An 18,848-nucleotide genomic window follows, 5' to 3' on the forward strand; every position below is an offset into this window, starting at 1 on the left:
ATGAGCACCGTATTCCTAAATATGAACGTGAAGCAACATTGTCCTTCAAAATAGTTTGATACGGCATTTTTGGATTTATCTTTCTCCACTGTACAGCCATTTTAGCTTTAAGAAAATGGAGAAAAAGCTTTTTCTGCATTCACTGGTTTGAGAGACACCCTACACAGTTGAGTTTCTTCTTATCACAGATAAGTTTAAACAACAGTTCAGTGATAAAGGAGGTGTGTTACCTAAAAGGTCAGCTTGGTCACATAGTGCCAAAACATACAGCTTTCAAACTGTTTATCCTGCACTGACTGGGGAACTTGGAAAAGGAACAACAGAGGGGAATATAGTAGCATTCTACAGAAATCGTGAACTATATGAAAAATTATTAGGAAACTTACTTATAAGAGCAGAGAAAATACTCAGTAATTACATTTACTGTACACTAGGTTTAAAATATCCAAAGAAACACCATATTTTATCTGGTGAACAGGTTGAAAAAAAGTCTTCAGGATTAAATGGCCTGTGATTATTATATTTTTAAATAGTTCTATTTAATGACAGATTGAGAATTTACCTCTGAAGTTCTGTTTCCCCTTTCACAGTATGCTTGTAAGATCTTGTGTCTTCAGAGTTCTGAAAAAAAAATTCAGGGGCTTACAGAGGAAACTGCAGTTGGAAAAAAAAAAAAACCTTCATAAGACAATGTCAAAACTGGGTGGTTTGGCTGCTTAGAGAAACCCTAAGGTCAAAGGGTGCCAAGAACGTGCATGCAAAGGTAAGGGTGCAAAGGGTTTAGCAGCACTTCATGATTTAATCATGGAGCACTTTAATGCTTACAAAGTGATTCAACAGGGTCCACTACAGCAGTGACAATTACAGATCTGAGATAGTAACATTCCTACCATGATCAATTCACAGGCACTCACTCAGGTAAAATCATGTGTCCACTTGTAGTTTTTATACATCTCTGGGTTATTTTCCCAAAACCACAGCAGGGTGTAGGGAGTTACAAAAGAGAACAGTAACACATGGATTATTTGGATAAGGAAACTCCAGACAGTTCATCCTTTCACAAATAATTCACCCCTTCAATAACTGGGGCCTGCTGACTCAGTGAGGCCATCAGGTCACTGCTGCAGTGATTTTTCCTACCTTAGCTGGTTTATTTCCACACTGGAGAGCACTTAATGCAAAAATCAAAGGCTTGCAGAAACAAGGGGAGTCCTAAATTAAGGCAGTTCTGAGAACTTCTGCCTGTGGTTGGTTCTGGAGCTGCAGGACCAATACCAGCAATACAAAGAACAAACAGAATGACAGACAATTCCAAAGGCTCCCCCTGGGAACATCCCCCTGCTGTCCCCAGCAGCTGGAAAGCAGTGAAGGAGCTCCCTTGGGGCAGGTGGAGCTCATGATGCTGCTGGGACAACTTCTGGTGATAACAAACCCATTTCCAGCTGCTCATTTCTCCCTTCAAGGCCTATTCCCCGACAACCATGAGTTTTCATGACATTTCTAATATTTCTTTTCAACCTATCTCCTCCTCCTTTTCTCAAAAGTTTTCACTTAATCATAAGCAAATTTTCTTACTGTTCCTCTCCTCCCAGCACAATCAGTTTGGGGTATAAGACACCTCCTACCCATGCTGGGATCACTTGCTCCTGTCAAGAGATTTCCTTGTCTTTTTTGCTGTTAAAGCTGTATTCTTCAAACTGGTGAGGCATTAGCAATGGCAATAAGCTACAGTATGAGGCCTTAAGCCAAGTGTTTACCCTTTGTATTACAAAAGTAAAAAAAACCCCATACAATAAAGGATCTTAGGATAAGTTAATTTTAGAAGACAAATTGAATAAGAGTAAGGAAATCAGGGCAAGAAATAACAGTTACAAACATTTGACTTTGAACAACATTTTCTCTATGATCAGAAAGCTTTTAACATTAATAATTCCGTTCATAAGGCCATAATCATGCTCATTTATTAATGGTTGCAAAAAGTTGTTGAGAAGACAGGTAAAAGCTATTTATTTTATATGTATTCCTTGAAAAATCCAACAGGGAAAAAATCTAGCAAATTTAAGTATGAATTTAATAAACTACTGATTTATCAACTGTGTATTGCATTTCTGAGAGCAAGTAACTTGTCAGAAGTGGACATAAACAATAAAAAAAAATGGGAAGCTACACACAATTATGACCAAAAGGTGACAACTCTGGTAGCACCTGCATTTTAAAAGTGATTCAGTGAAAGCTGACTCACTAGATACAAGTATGCACTAGAATATGCTGAGAATTTTGGTCATTAATTTATGTCTCAGTGGCTACAAAGAAATGTTTGAGTCGCTCACCAAAAGTACAATTTGTGGTTAATTAGAAAATTAGGATATATGATCCAAGATACGGAACAGTCCAAGAAAGCTGCACTGGTTTTAAGACCAGTATTAAACCCAACTTTCCTCAAACAGAAAGATATACTGAAATGAAAAAGTCTCTTATTTTCTGATACCCATACTACTCACAGCATCTGAAGAAAAACACATTTATCTGCCCAACTCAACCCTCCTGCTGCTCTTTATGATGCTATCTTGAGACTGGATTCATCCTTCTACCACAAGGCTGCTAAACAATGTTTCCTTGAATGTAAGAGGTTGAATTAAGATATAAGAGTAATAATATTTCTGCTCCTACTTTGTCATCCTGGCCATCCAAAGAGACTTCCTTTCCAGATAATTTCTTCAGCTTCTTTTTAGACATCTTCAAATCCTATGAAAAAGAAGTGTATTGTCTTTACTGCTTGTTTGAAGTTTTTAGATCCAGATGAGATAAAAATAAGTTTTAACTGCACAGAGAAAAATACTTTATAATAGTCCTCTTTTGTTTTCTCATTACAGAGCCACAGCAGATATCAACAGGGTTAATTAATTATTCACATCTGAGGGGACACCAGAGCAGAAAGGACAGCAATTACACCTCCCCAGAGACACCTATTTTGTACCAGCAATCAAAAACTAGCATTCTTCAATACTAAGTCGTATAAGCAAGTTTTAAGACCATCGGACATTGTCAGAGGCTGCCCAGGGCGGTGTTGGAGTCCCCATCCCTTCAGGTGTCCAAAGAAGGCCTGGACGTGGTGCTCTGAGCTGGTGGGGATCGGGCACAGCTTGGACTCGATGGGCTTGGAGGGCTCTTCCAGCCCAGCCGAAGCTGTGACTGTCTAAGGCAGTGCCGACTGTGCGACTGTCACCTTCGGCCCCTCCCGAGGATGGAGGAGTTACAGGAATGACAGTGACATCCCGCAGCAGCCCCGCCACACCAACAGCGCACACAACAGGAAGTTCAGGGGAGCTGTGGAAGGCTTCACCCGGAGCTCCCAGCGAGGCGATGCCCAGATCCCGGACCCGAGCAGGGGAGCCCGGGCCCGGCTCCGCCCTGAGGCGCGGGCAGCACCGGGCTCTGAAGGAGCCTCTCGCGGGGGGCTGAGGGGCGGCAGCCTCCTGCCTCACTCCCTCCGAGGGGACAGCCGGGGCGCTGCCAACACAGCTCCCCTTCCTTCCGTCCATTTCCCTTCCCTTCCTCCCTCCTCACAGGACGCCGTGCGGCGCCGCCTCACCCCGCTCGGCCGCTCCCCGGCGGGCCCCGCGGCTGTCGGGGCCGTTCGGGCGGCTCGGGCCGTGCCCGGCGCAGCGGCCCCACTGCCCCGGCCCCAGCCCCGGCCCCGGCGTGGCTCCTCCTCCGCCGCGGTGCGCGCCGGGCCGGCCCGGGCGCGCCTGGGAGGTGTAGGCGGAGCTGGTCTCTCTCGGCGTGCGGACTCCGCGGCGGGAACATGGCAGCGCTAGAGGCGGCGGAGGCAGCGCTGGAGGCGGCGGAGGCAGCGCTGGGGCGGCGGCAGGAGCAGAAGGAGGAAGAGGAGGAGGAGGAGGAAGAAAACCATAACCATGACCATGAAGGCGGCGGCGAGTCGGCGGCGCTCAGTGAGAGCGGGCGGGGATCGGGCGGGTGCGGGGAGCCGGGCCCTCTGTGCCGGGGCTGAGGGCGGGCGGCAGCCATGCGGAGCTCGGGCGGGTTTGAATTTACACCCCGGCCGGGTTTGAATTTACACCCCGGCCGGGTTTGAATTACAATCCGGGGCCGCTTCCCGTCTCTGTCCGCCTGCGCCGGGGAGCCCTGGGAGGCGCAGGCTCCCGGTTCTCCCGTTTTCCCAGCGCGGTGCGGGGCCACGCGTGTTCCCGCCGGGCCTCGCTACGCTGGAACCCGCGCTCCTGTCGCTTCTTTCTTCCCCAAACCTACCGATACTTTGTCTTTGGGGATCATTTATTATTCCATGAGGTCCCCTGGGGAGCCCGAAGTGCGGCGTGGGCCGCGCGGGCTCAGCCGCGCATCTTTCCTCGCAGATTTTTAAACCAAAACGTGTTTGCGCCGTGTACTCCAGGACGAGCCTGCTGGAGCAGGGAGGTTGGGCCACCGTGGTCCTTCCGACGTGATCCGCTCTGGGATTCTGTAAATTGGTTTTGCTGGGCTTCCAGCTCCCCAGGTACGCCTCGCTGCCAGCCCTTTGCTGCTGCAGCCTTACGGTTGGCGTGAATTGACGCTTCTAATTAGTATTTTCTCTCGTGTAAGTGTACTTCAGGCTCTCTGAAGAAGCGTTATTCTGTTTGTGTGTGATCAGTGATTCCTGGTGGGCATTTAAAAAATCCTGAGGTCTGGGTTCGGTAGCAGCCTGCCTTTCTTCATCATTCACTGTGCAATTTTACCTCTCTCCTTCTACATTTACATATTAACTGGCTTTTTTTACATATATGCATATTATCCTTTTCAACCATTCTGCACGTGCTCTGAAGATGCAGACTGTCCAACTCTGCTGTTTTTTGTCACTGCTGCACTCTTACTATACATTTTTATAACTGTTTCCACTTTCCCTGCAACTAATCAATAGTTGTTAGGGATTCCTTACTAAACTTGCTTTTACTTACTCGTTTTCTTTCTATCTTTGTATTAATAAAACATGTAGAAACTATCACCAGGAATCCTGCAACTTTTCAGTGGAGCAGTAGGCTCCATGCAAATCTTTCTTAGGGGAGTTGTCATCTTAAAACAGGTCTGTGAGAAGCACAGCAACAATCTCTTCGTAGCAATGCACCTCCTGATAGATTTTAAAATAGGTAGAATAATTTTACTCTGTGCTTCTGCTTTTTCAGGTTTTTGAGCCCCTGTCTTGTGGTATTCCTGCCATTTTCTCTTTCTGTCAGTTTTCATAATAACAGGTATTTTTACCCAACAGCAATGTTTAAAAGAAAACAAACAAAAGTAGGCCGGGGAATCTGAAGAACTGCTGTAAGATCCTTCCAGCCTGTCTTAACTTTTGGTCAGAAATAGGTGGATAGGGAAGACCAGTGAAATCAGAGAATCGTGGAATGGTTTGGGTTGGAAGGAGCCTTAAAGCCCATCCTGTTCCAGCCCCTGCTATGGGCAGGGACACCTTCCACTATCCCAGATTGCTCCCTCCGCATCCAGAGAACAACCATCCATTCCTGCATCCTCTGGAAATAACTTCCAACACAAACCAGTTTGTAGGTTCATATTTTCTCCATGAGGCGCATCCCAGTTTCTGTGTCAGGACAGACAGCTCGTGGCTGCCTTTTGTGCTCTCTCTGCACCTCCTGTCTGTCCCATCCAGGCTGAAAAGCCTTGGCATGCTCTGTTGCTTCTCAGTAGTTGCAAAGCAATGCCAGAGCTTTGTTTCTTGTTACCCATGGTTGAAACTTCACTAGTCCCACCTATCCCCTGGAATCTTGCTGGGAGCGGGACAATATTTATAGATAGATTTATGTGGCTTTCTGAATCCTTTCCTAGTGATTCCTTATATTCCTTGGAGAGGGGTCGGACCACACCTGGGGATTTCCACCTTTTCCTTCAGTTATTTTCCCCGGGTTTGACTATTCTCATTCTCATTTTATTGCCCCATCTCTCAGCCTCTTTAAATGCTTGAAATTCTTTACCAGGCCCATCTGTACTGCCCCGGGAGGCAATTCATTTGCAAGTGCTGGTGGCACCAGTACTTCCCCTCATCTCTGCCTCTGCTGATAGCAAATTCCTGCCTAAGTCCCTTCTTTCATACTGTGTGATTCATGAACTAAACTGTTACCAAACTTTTTTTAGCTGATAGTAAATTGTCAGGAGAATTTGGAGCTCTTCCTTGCCTGCTTTGCCTTGCTTCACTGCATCCTGCCAGAAAACAGCAGTGTAAATGTTATTTCATTCATCTTAAACATCTGATACTGATGTGTGAATAGTCATTTCAGCTGTCCAGGTGACATTATTCCACAGTGGTTTCCAAGGATAATTGGAGTGAAAATTCATCTCCTAATATCCTACATTTTTTTTTCCTTCATGTTTGTAGTCAGCACCAGATTATTTGGAATAAATGAACATGTTTGTATAGTTCAGTTACATCAATGACACCTTTACTGTGTCTTTGTTTGATTTTAAGATGGTTTGGTGATCTCTGAAAACGCGAAAAGCCACAACATTGATGTGAAAATTCCCAAGTCAGAATTGGAAGCTGAAGACAAAGGAGCAGAGGAAGAACACCCAAGGGAATCTGATAGCAATATTTTGGATGTATCATCTGATTACCCACGAGGTTTGTTAATAAACTCTTAATGTTTGTGCCATGTGCTGGAGGAAAGGTAGAAATACTAGGTAGGAAAGGTAAAGGGAGTGTGTGAAATCTCATTTTAAAACTCACCTCTGTATCCTGACCACGTGGATCAGTTGCTTTGTCTGGCATAAGAAAACCTGAAGATTTGTGCTGTAAAAACGTTGTAAAGCTTAAAGTTGCTACAGAATCTGTGTTACAGTGGACTGGGAAGTTCTGTGTGCTGGAATCAATAAAGCAGATTTCAACCTAATTTTCTTGGTATTGGCAAATTCTGACTGATAAGTTGAAAAATCCGGTGGTTGATTTAAAGGTTAAATGGTTTACTAATGGTTCTTTACTAAGGGAAGGAAAAAAATGGTAGAATTTAATGTATCCTGGCTCTACAGTGAATAATTGTTCTTAAATTTGGTCCACTTATAGTTGATATTTAGTTTTGCCAGTGAGTTCATATGATGTTTTTGTACTGCTTTTGTGCATGATTTGCATTCACTAACAATGCTGAGACAGCATCAGGTGTAAAGGGAATGTGACTTGATCTTTTCAGCTGTTGTTTTTAAATTAGGGTCTCTCTATCTTAGAAAGTTTGTGTGTCAGTATTAAAACGAAGTAGAAATATATGAAAATATATCCATCTTATTAAACAGCTACTCTGGGGATAATTTTTGCAGTCATTTGCGCTGCCATGGAAGTAAAACGACAAAAACAAGTATTTCAGTCGCTACTGCAGTCATTCTCTAAAAGTGCTAGATTTGATATGTGGCATAGAAAAGTAGCAATAAACTAAAAGCAGTTTTTAAACTAAGAATGTTTAACTTCTAAATATTTATGGATTTTTTTAGACAAACATATTTCAATTCAGAGACACCTTGCTGATCTAGAGAAACTGGCTGACCTGAGAGAAGGTGAGTTTTACACAGTAGTGTCCCAGAAGACAGATCTTCGTGTTACAGGTATTTACATTTTCCTTTAGATTTTATCTTTATCACACTACATATATTTATGATATTTAAAGATGAGGGGTTTTGTAAAAAAGGGCTTTATGATTTATTCTCTTGTTCCTCTCCTAAATTCTGCCTGAAAGGTTGTTTGACATTCAGCTAGTTTTTATTCAGGTTACTGCTTCAAGGGCTTTAACACCTGCATTGCGCAGCCTTGCCTTTGCTTTTTGTTTCTCACATGCAGGTTTTTCAATTATATGTTTCAAAATTATTTATATAGGGTACACTGCCTTATTTTGCAGCTTAAATAGGTATCAGCTGCTTGTTTTGTCCGAAAGATCTAGGAGTTAGAACAACAAAATATTTTTTCTAACCTCTCGATTTGTTGGGGGTGTTGGTTTGGTGGGTTTTCTTAAGCATTTCAAGTCTTTGCATGTCATCTGTAAAGTTCTGTTGTTCCTCAGTACTTTTCAGAAGTTTCATTAGCTTCATGTTGCTGAAGTAAAAAATACTAGAAACCAAAACCCAAAGGTTGTAGAAGTTAATATTTTTTAAAGCTATAGTGATTTTGGTCTATATTCTATGAAGCAGAAAGAGGCAACGCATAAATTTGAAGTTTGTGCATGAAATGGAATGTTCCCTGAGGATTTCATCTCTAACTCATGTTGATTTTACTTTCAGCCTTTTTTTTCTCTTGGCCTACATCTCAGCTACCACAAGTGGTAACTGCATTTCATGTTTCTCATAATTTTAATTGTATTTTCAGATCAAAGGAAGCCTTGTCCATTGTGTCCTGAAGAGAAGTTCAAAGCTTGCTATAGCCACAAACTCCATCGTCACTTGCAGAATTTGCACTGGAAGGTTTCTGTTGAATTTGAAGGTAATGGCAACTGGGTTTGAATAGTAAATACTAGAAGAAATTGTGGGTATGTTCTGTGTTTCATCTTCCAAAATTCCCCTTGACTTAAGCATTTTGTTACCATCTCTGAATTAGAACCATATTTTGACAGAATGAATTTTGAGGTGGGATGTAAAATGTAAATGTGGAAGAACTCCATTCTTCTCCAGCCAGAATGGTTACAATTGTGCATTTTCTCTTTAGAAAAACACCAATAATTGTTTGACATGTCATGAAAATGACCATAAAATTTAAAATATGTGTGTAATGAAAATTACTTCAATAAAAGTTCTAGTTATATATTAATAATAATCAGACACACTGGTGATCAATTTTGGTGGATCATGAAGATCCCATGGGTTCTGATAAACCCTTGAAGTCTTTATGTTGTATCAATATTTAGTAGCTTTAATGGTTTTTTAATAAACTCTGTGATCTGCTTGTAAGATGCATTAAAATCCCTGCAAGAAGTTTAAGAGGGAAAATAAAGTGAGTAGTGTGTGTTTTTTAAAAATCCAGGTGTATGGGTTTGTGGGAAATGAAGTGACTATTTAGAGGATGGGCAAGATCAAGTTGAACAATAAATATTCCAGCTAGAGTATCAGGTATCTCAATTGATTTTCTTTAGCTGTGCAATGTATGTTTATAGGAGTCTTCACACAAGTGTTAGCCAGGTAACTTTTTGTGAAAGACTCACAGGTATTTTTGAACTGGAGATTTGGTGTAGCTTTATAAGATGCTCAGAGACGTATTTTAATAAATTTTAAATTATTTGCATTTTAAAGTTTAAAGTGTATAATTAGCTGATAAATTTCCCTGTGCAGAGAGTGAATGTACCAGATAATTGGTGATGTTCTCTTGTTGCTGTCTGGTGAAATCTGAAGTGAGAGCATGTGGTGCAGGCACAGACATGCTGTTCATTTACTGTTCTGGGATGGCATTTGTTTTCCAGGGTACAGAATGTGCATCTGTCACTTACCCTGTCGGCCAGTAAAACCCAACGTTGTTGGAGACCAGGTAAAAATGCTGAATCACAGAAATTCTTGTTACTGTACACAGTGAGGGAATTGGGTGACTGAGGGGAACTTTTGAGATCTGCTGAGTTGCCAAATACAACTTGCTCCTCTGTGTAGGATGCCAAAAGCTTGTTGGTCCAGGATGTGTGGTAGAACCCTTGGGTAGCTGCATGTGGTTGTACTTCTCTCACTGGGGGGGGCAGCTGCCTACATCAGCTCTGTCTGTAGATTCCAGATGTTTTGAGTGCTCTAGAGGTAACATGCAGATGACTTCTCATATGCCTGTGTTCAGTTCTACTTCAGGCATGCTTTATGTATTCTGAAACTACATAAAAGACACTATTTTACAGACATTGTCAAAGATGGGAGCTCATTACCACTGTATCATCTGCTCAGCGACTATAGCACGAAGAACTGACATGATAGGTCACATTAATCGTCACGTGAATAAAGGAGAGACTGAGCCGAGGTTTATCACAGGTGAGCTCTGGCTGGCAGGAAACATTCAGTCTTTTTCTGTCATACACCACATGCAATAACTGTGACAAGGGGTGGGAGACACAGGAAAAATTTAGAAACAGATTTAGCCTTTCTACTGAAAAATCTGCCCTTAATATTTCAGAACTTTTGTTTCATCAGAGGTGTAGCAGAGTTGTGATTTGGTGTTGCATTGACCAGTTCCTGTGTTCTTATTGAGATATCTAGTGTTCCACACACCTTTAATGTTGTAAGTACCAGCTTGTGTGTCTCCAAAAGAGTGAGGACGTGGCATCCACAGAAAAAAAAAGTCTGGAGTAAATCTTTCTGCAATATAAAAATCCTTATCTTTTCATCCAGACTGCACAGCCTGGGTTCCCAAAACAAGGTGATGTTTTTTCAGTCTCAGAAAGTCATGATGGAGGTGTCAGTAGTTCTTTGGTAAATTGCAATCCTACCTAACTTTGTCCAGAATGAGATGTTGGTTTCTAACTTGCATAAACTAGGTTAAAAACATTTTAAATAATTGGAATGCCAGTAGTTTGATGCCTGGGCATCAGTTTGAATGTCTGAAAAGTGATAGGAGTACCACATTCCAAATCTTTATATACTTTGTGCTATGAAATACATTGATGTCTGTGTGCTTCCCTTCAGAGCTGTGAGTAAAGAATGGCCTATTTAGCATTTTTTAACAAAATGCATGAGGCAGTTTTTCCTCAGGAGGGGAGGAGAAATCCAGAGGTTTTGTGATCTGTAGGCACTTGGCAGCTCTTGGGGCCCTGAAGGTGAAGCAGATACACCATGTGTGTGTTTGAAAGCCCTGAGAGAGGCAGGGTGAGCACTGGAACCAGTTGGTACAAATTTTTCCTGGTTGTTCCTAGGTACATTTTAGACTGGGGATGAAGTGCTCATAGGATTGGCAGCCTGTGCTTACAGTTGTCAGATTTGAAAGCTTGTTTTGCCACAGAAAATTGCAGTAGAGCATGATCCTGATTTGCCACTTGAGATTAGAAGATAAATTGTTGCCTGCTTCTCCCCTCATCCTTCTAAACTGGTCCATGTCCTGGTTGGATTGCAGCATTACCCAGACCTCTTGCTTTATGGGAGCAGTTTTTCAATGTAATTTACCAACTGTGTTAATATTAATTACAGTTCTCACCAATTCTTTCCTTCTGCCTCCATTACTTGTTTCAGTTCGTGCTCCCAAGTCATCTTACAGAGTGGTGGAGTCAGCCACAGATGTGCAGGTTCTTCCCAACCACTCCACACCCCAGAAAACAGATTCCTATTTTAATCCTAAAATGAAACTCAACAGGTGAGAGAGCAGGGAGTGGGAGGATGCATCAGAGGGGTGGGGAGTTTGTAGGGAAAAATCTGTGTTTTGAAAGGCAACCCTGCAAAACCTCTGTTCAGAGGGCAGGAGAAAAAAGTTTCTCATCAGAAAACTCTTACTGATAAATAATATTTATACCCAAAACCACTATATGTGAAATAGTGTCATTTCTGAAGTAATTAAATCTTTTCCTGTAATTAGTAGATCTTACTTTAAGAATACCTTGCTGTAGAATTCAACTTTTCAGCACAGCTGAGGTTTTTATTTACAATTCTTCCCTGTAAAAAGTGGAGTTTAGCTTAAATATCCCACTGTTAGTTTAAAGGGAAATAAATAAGGAAAAGGAAGCAAAAATGTTCTCTCAACTTACAGACTATGGCCATTTTTATTTTCCAGGCAGTTGATATTCTGTGCACTGGCTGTGCTTGCTGGGGAGCGCAAACCCATTGAATGTTTGGATGCTTTTGGTGCCACTGGTAAAGTCCATTTCTTTAATATTTTGGTTAATATCTAATAGGAGGAAGCAGCAGTAACTCATAACTGACAACCCACACTCAAAAATAATGTGAGGTACACAATAATTTTCTTTTTTAGGCAGGGAGTCCTGAGTTTCCATACAAAAAGACAGCTGTCAAAAGCAATATTAAGGCTTTTTAAAAGGTTGTAATAATATTAAAGTTCAGTGATCTTCTTAAAATCAGTTATCTTACTGTCCTTAAATTATGTTTTTCCGCAGGTATCATGGGATTGCAGTGGGCAAAGCACCTCAGAAGTTCTGTGAAAGTTACAATTAATGATTGTAATGAAAATTCTGTGACAATGATTAAGGAAAATTGTCATTTAAACAAAATGAAGGTGAAACTGAACATTAGGGAAGAAGACAATGGTGAAACTGTGGGAAATGGAGAAGAAAACAGTGACACCATTGAGGTGACAAAAATGGATGCCAATGTTGTCATGCATTTGAGATCATTTGATTTTATGTAAGTGTTGAATGTTTCTGTCAATTTTCTGGTTTGGTAATGACACACCCCCACCCCACTTCACAGTATATGATTATTTGGAGAAATTAGAATCATAAAAGAATCAACCAGCAGTCACTTGAAATGTAATTTTGTTGTCCCAGAAATGGTGAGGGGACAGAACTTTAATCTCAAATGTTTCAGAAAGTGCTGGAAAAATATTAGTCTTTTTGACATTCAGAATGGATTATAAAAATACATGAAAATTTTAACCCAGGCTGGGTTTTTTTTATAACTTCATTATCTATTTGCTGAAGAGAAATACCAAATCAGTTTTGGCGTTTTTTTTTTTTTAACTTATTTTAGCTTAAAATGCTGTTAGTTGCGTCTCTTGTTTTTCTCTATTTTACAGCATATTAACTTTGAATTAAAGCAGGCTGATTCGTCCAGGTTGGGTATATAGATGCATGCACTCAAACCCTATACAAATATCAAAATAGGTGATGGGACTTTTTTATGTTATTAATGACTGACATCCAGATCTAAGCTGGAAGTTTTAGTCCTGTTCCTTCTTTCTGTTTTAAATGTGATCATAGGTGAAGGTTATAAAACAGTGTTTTCCTCAGACATTGGAGCATTTATAGACTCTCAGTGGTGCATCCTTTCTTTTCAGCCACTTGGACCCCTTTGGAACTTCTGTGAATTACCTGGACTCTGCCTTCAGAAACGTGAGAAACCTTGGGATTGTGTCACTGACATCCACAGACATCAGCTCCCTCTATGCCAAGGCGCAGCACGTGGCCCTGCGTCACTACGGCTGCAATATTGTCAGAACAGAGTACTACAAGGAGCTGGCAGCCAGGACTGTGATTGCTGCTGCCACAAGGTACTGCTAAACCATTTCCAATTAGGGTAAAAAACTACTAGGTAATCATTAGAAATAATTAGTGACTGGGCAAGGTAAAAATGCATCAGTAGGGTAGGGGTGGGGTGGGATGGTAATGTGAAAAAAAAATACCCAGACCTGCAAACTCTTCTATTTTTCTATCAATTTTGCCATTTTATAGCTCCATAGGACTTCCTAAAATACAAAACAAGCTTCTTGAGTGGCTTCTAGGTAAGCCTTTCAGTTAGACTTGCTTCAGTGGAACCTGATGTTCACTGCACATCCTCATACTTGAGGTTAAAAAGATGGATGTGATTACTAACTTGTGAAATCAGTTATTTGCATATAGATACCCTAAATAAACTCAGTCTGTTAAAGAAATGAAGACCTAAAACCTAATTGGAGAAAAAAGTACAGGCAAGAGGATGGGACAACTGCTTGGGAAAGATGAGGAGGAAATGAAATCACCAGAGGTTTTGAGAATGCCAGAAGACAAATGCTGAGCTGAACATTTTTAGATTTCCCTTGTCCTCTCCCTGCGCGTGTGATGATGCAGGTGGCAGACCACTATTTCTAGCTGTGATAAGAAGTAGTAAAATTAGATTTGCTTGGCCTGCCAGAAAGGCCACAAAATGAGGCACTTCAGAAAGAACACTTCCTCCTGATCTCAAGTCTTCAGTACCCCTCTCTGGGAAGTAGATGAGCTCAAGACCTGTGCAGCAGGTTCAGGTGTCCATGGCAGTGTTTGCCTGCTGAATTCAGGACAATTTGGTTTTTGTGTGTGTTCTCCCCCCAGAGCTGCAGCTCGCTGTAACAAAGGCATTGAAGTGCTGCTGGCAGTAGCTCTGGAACACTTTGTTCTCGTGGTGGTCAGAGTTTTACGGGGCCCAACCCCTGCAGATGACTCTGCAAAGAAGGTCCGATACCTCATCCACTGCCAGTGGTGTGAAGAGAGGGTTTTCCAGAAAGAGGGCAATATGGTGGAAGGTAAATGGCTTTTCTTTTGCAATTTGTCTCTGTTCTGTGCTTTGTTTATATTTACATCCCATTAGTAGCAATTCCCTTGTTTGTAACAATGAGTGGTATATGTGAGGTGGAGAGGGCGTTGTGTCTCGTGGCCATGGGCTGGATCAGTTGTCTGCATGGATTTTCCTGTAAATGGACTGGATTTGTGGCACAAATCACTCAGGTTGTGGCTGCCCCATCCCTGGAGGTGTCCAAGGCCAGGCTGGACAGGGCTTGGAGCATCCTGAGCTAGTGGAAGGTGTCCCTGCCATGGCAGGGGGTGGCACTGGATGGGCTTTAAGGTCCCTTCCAACCCAAACCATTCTAAGATTTGTTTCTACACAGGACATCCTCCCAGCCTGCTCTAGCTGCTGGAGCTGCAGGATGCAGCTGGTGTGTCCATGGATCTGCCACTTCAAGAAAAGCCCTAGGATAGGGGTAGCCTTTGATAGTATTGGGTGCCTTCAGATGGCAGCCAATGATAGCTTTTGGTGTCAGATTGCTTTTCTGCTGTATTTCAGTTCCTTAAAATGCAGTGGACTGAGCAGTCTGGCTTTCCCCTGCTATTGTTAATGGGCTATCCCCACACACAGGTTAGCAAAGACAGGAGACAAAAATTGCACTCCTGGAGATGGTGGTTTGAATGAATATAAACCCTAAAACCTTGTTTCTAAGTTAAAGGCTCTTGGATAGCTTGCTGTCAACTCATGGTGTCTTTGCCCTGCTCAGAGTCAGATGCATAAGCATACAATGAGCCTGGTATTAAAAAGTTGCTAAAAGTCAGATAAAAATCTTAGGGATGGGGATGAGTAGCTGAGTACAGTGTTATGGTAGAGATCTTAAATTTGTAAGTGAATTGTTTGCTTAATGTCTGAATTGCACAGGGCTTAGACTCGTAGGTGGACTGTGCTTTGCAGATGTAACTGGCTGATGTTTCAGATTTTGTAGTTGGCACTTATGTTAACCCAGAAGCTGCTTATGTAACAGTAGGAAGGCAGATATTTTCCTTGTGTCTTGAAAGAAACATAGGGAAGTTACTTTTCTTTTCTTCAGTGTTTTAACACTGATTACAGATCAAGTCATCAATCACTAAATCTCACCATGAGCTGCTTGGCAGAAGTGAAAATAGTGTCACACTTCTGCTGTTGTCCTTCCAAATACCTCACTGAAGTGAGCTCCCACTGCCTCTCTCTGTCTGTGCAGTAACACAGGCATGGCTGGCTGTTTCCAAACAATTTAGATGTTGTTTTTCTGCTGCAGAAAACCCTTACCAGCAGCTGCCCTGTGACTGCCACGGCAGCATGCCTGGGAAGACAGCAGTGCTTCTTGGTCCTCTATGGTAAGTTCACACCACAGGACACATTTGGAGAGTCACTCCAGGAGCTCTGAAATTAATATTTGTAGAAACAAGAATAAATCTTGTTAAGTATTTTAGCCATTTCAGATCAGTATTAAAAATGGTCGGCAATCAACAGTACCTTTCTTGTGGGGGTTGAATGACTTTCTCAACATCTTAGGGCAGAAATAAAATGACTATTCTTGAGATCTTGATTTACTATTTTTTTAAACAAGACCAGTGTTGTTGTCATTGCAAAAAAATCAATTCAGTGTAACATAATTGCTAATCAATTTGGGCAAGAGAATTTTGGAGCAGCTTCCATTAAGAAGCCTTAACTTTGACTTCTCTTGCGTTTCATAGGTCAGGAGCTCTCTTTAACACTGGATTCCTCAGGAGAATGCTCCTGGAGGCTGTGCAGTATGGCTTGGATGAAGCTCAGCCACTTCTGAAGACATTAATTTGTGAAGCAGAGTGTACAACTCTCAAACATTTTTCTACCCACAGTCCTGGTGATGAGAACAAACAAGGTAAGAAAAGGGGCAGCCTGTTCACAGAGAGGACTGGCTTTGTGGTGATTTTTAGAGATGCTGATCTGTGATAAGTTACTGAACAGCAGTGTATCCATAGATTTGAATATATTATTGAATAATTGAATTATTTCCTTCTGTGTAATTAAAGCATTTTGCCACTTAACAGTAGAATTAATTTTGCCTTATAATTGTATTCTAGAAGAGTGTGGTGTATATATTAGAACATCAAATACTTCCGCAGAATCCTACATAGTACCTGGTAAGTGGAGCATTTTGGTGTAGCTTTTGTATATTTAACAGTATTGCACTCTGGAGTTTTTTCCTATCCAGTACTGATTTTACTTTATCCAGAATCATAGTTATTGGTAAAAGCAGAATGCCAAATACTCTGTGAAGGCCACTTTAATTTATTTGTTACTACTGAAAATGGCCTGTTGATTAAATTCAGGCCCGATTTTACCTCTGCAAACACCAGCTTACAAAAGGAGGCACACAGCTGAAGTTGCTGCGTGGCTTTGTTTTTGTGTGTACTGTCTGAGGCTTTGCTGGTGTTTTGGGGGTGCCTGTGAGTACTGAGTGGTTTCCGTGGCCTTGTTGTGGTGCAGGCAAGAGGAAAAGCGAGGAGGTGCTGCGCAGTGCGGCGAAGCGGCAGCGGGCCGAGCACAGCGCCGAGCACCCCCCGTTCTACTACAACGTCCACCGGCACAGCATCAAGGGCATGAACATGCCAAAGTAAGTGTGGCTTCACCTTCCAGCCTGGTCTGACACTGACACACAGCTTGTTCTGAGTCAGCCCTGTCAGCACCACGTCCGTTCTAAATGCAGGGGTTTGGTTTTGCTGCCTTTCTTCCCAGGTTAAATAAGTTCCTGAACTATCTGTCAGAGGCTGGATACCGCATCAGCCGAACCCACTTCGACCCCATGGGAGTCCGCACCAACGCGCCCCTGGCGCAGTTCAAGACTATTCTCATGAAGTACAGCACTCCCACCTACGTGGGGGCACAGGCAGAGGGCCCCGTGCATCTCCCTGGAGAGATCCAGGTAGGAGAAGAGGTTCCAGCTGCTGCAGCAGTCAAGGTGGAGGAGGCTGAGTTAGCGGAAGATGCTAAGTCTGGGGTCACCGCTGCCATGTTCACAGAGTCCTACCCCACTCACTGTGCTGCTGAATAATGCAGATTGGTTTGTTCATCAGGATGTTACAGACTTCAGCACACCCTGTTCCAGTAAGCCACTCCTTTCTCCCAAGCTGGACTTTGACCCTTTTGAGCTGCCTGTTGTACTTTGAAGGGACAGTTTAGACTTAGGTAACAGAACTTAGCCCTGATCCCAGCATGGCTGTGGTCACAGAACCAGTACTGTGGGAAGGCTGTGGAGTTACCTGCTTTTATGCTCACTTTCTTTTCACACTGACGCATGGAGGCTGCTTTCCACTCTGTCTAAGCCTTACTGCCAGCACAGCATCCAGGAGATGAGACAGGGCCAACAGTGTTCAGTATTTTGGAATATGACATTATTGTGAAACAGCCTGTTCCTAAAATGCATCATTCCTAAAACCTGGCCAGCTATGATCCAGAGAGAGGGCATGTTAAGGTAAGAAAACAGCACAGGATAAAATGCCCTCTGAGTTAAAGCCAGGCAGTCCTGCCTGGGTGCAGCTGTGTCTCCAGGTTGCACATGTAACTCTGCATCCAGGTCTGTTTCCAGGGTTCTGCCTCCAGGCAGGAGCTGATCCCAGGAGAACAGGAAGGAGCGGTGACATGGCTGCTACCGAACTCCAGTTTGTAACCGAATCGTAGTGAATTGTGTAGTCACTCTAGGTAGTTGTCTGCTCAGAGCTTACAGTGGTTGTGTGCTGCGGAAAGGTACAGGGACAAGGGACCACAGCGGGCGTTCAGGTGAAGTTTGTGGTGAGTTGTCTATAGTAAGTCTGAGCTAAGATCTCTTCTGTGAACGAGCAAAGCTGCCAGGTGTTGGCAGTTCTGGTTTCCTTAAATACATGGCAGCATTCCAGCCAAATGAGCTTGCCTTTGTCCTTTCTTTCCCCCACACTTAGTTGTGGTATCTCTGTGTATTCCACTTGAACAGCCGTCAGCAGTGGTTGCCATTTCTCACAAGTTTGGTGTTCAACCTGGCCCCCACTGTTAGGTTTATCTACGAGCAGAATATGAGGGGTTATTATCCTTACCCATCTCTGAAACTGTACAATAGAAGTAACATGACTAATGCACTCCTGATGATGCAAAACATCCTATGCTCCTGTCAGGCCAGAAGTTGCTGCCTCTTCCACTCTCTTCAATTCCAGATTGCTTTGGTGGGGAGTTATTCTCTAATTTCAAAAAGGAAGAACCCACTGAAGAGTTCTTAAATCAGTGATACAGCAACAACGCTTCCTTCAAAAATGTAGTGCTTACAGTTCTTTTTCAAAGATCACCTGGGAGCACATTGGAAAGCTATATGGAAGGAGAGAATTTCATGTTCCCTAGTGACATTTTTGGGTTTTTAAGCTGATAGTGCTGGCAGATGTTGCTTGCAGGTAACACACTTCAGTGTTAGTAGGATAAAAGCAGTCCTAAAGTCAGTTACCTGGGGCAAAGGATTGTTCTGATTACATTAAATTAGGTTAAAAAGAAAGTTTAACTGAAGCCCCTTGTGAGAAATACTTTTGATTACTCTTGAAGCTTCTTTTAAGGAGCCAGAGGTATTGAATACCTTTTCCAAGCCAAGGCAACTATTCCCAGGTGACTGGAAGGGCAGAAAAAGTGAAACTCAGACTTGTCTGTACAATCTGGGCTCTTTTCCTCTGCCAGACAGGCAGAAGCTGTTG

General features: G+C 42.6%; 2 protein-coding genes across 3 annotated transcripts in view; one reads left to right on the forward strand and one right to left on the reverse strand.

Moving 5' to 3' along the window:
* SWT1 (SWT1 RNA endoribonuclease homolog) overlaps positions 1-3,807 on the reverse strand; it is a 25,437-nt gene extending 21,630 nt beyond the window's left edge. The window contains 4 exon segments of the mRNA XM_053984591.1: positions 563-621; positions 2,671-2,745; positions 3,593-3,679; positions 3,682-3,807. Of these exon segments, the coding sequence (XP_053840566.1) occupies positions 563-621; positions 2,671-2,745; positions 3,593-3,679; positions 3,682-3,807 (347 nt within the window).
* TRMT1L (tRNA methyltransferase 1 like) lies at positions 3,806-18,719 on the forward strand. Of its 2 annotated transcripts, none has more exons than XM_053984592.1 (16): positions 3,806-3,953; positions 6,470-6,622; positions 7,480-7,590; positions 8,345-8,458; positions 9,429-9,493; positions 9,843-9,972; positions 11,164-11,284; positions 11,699-11,778; positions 12,039-12,285; positions 12,938-13,150; positions 13,947-14,137; positions 15,416-15,494; positions 15,855-16,021; positions 16,224-16,283; positions 16,630-16,756; positions 16,879-18,719. In XM_053984592.1, exons 1-16 carry the CDS (start codon positions 3,806-3,808, stop codon positions 17,192-17,194), a joined length of 2,322 nt encoding a protein of 773 aa, XP_053840567.1. In that variant the 3' UTR covers positions 17,195-18,719. The 2 variants fall into 2 exon arrangements, with proteins under 2 accessions (XP_053840567.1, XP_053840568.1); XM_053984593.1 differs by having other exon boundaries at positions 7,480-7,542.
* The last annotated feature ends 129 nt before the right edge of the window (positions 18,720-18,848 follow it).

This window comes from Vidua macroura, chromosome 9, assembly GCF_024509145.1.
Source record: "Vidua macroura isolate BioBank_ID:100142 chromosome 9, ASM2450914v1, whole genome shotgun sequence".
Classification (NCBI taxonomy): Eukaryota; Metazoa; Chordata; class Aves; order Passeriformes; family Viduidae; genus Vidua; species Vidua macroura.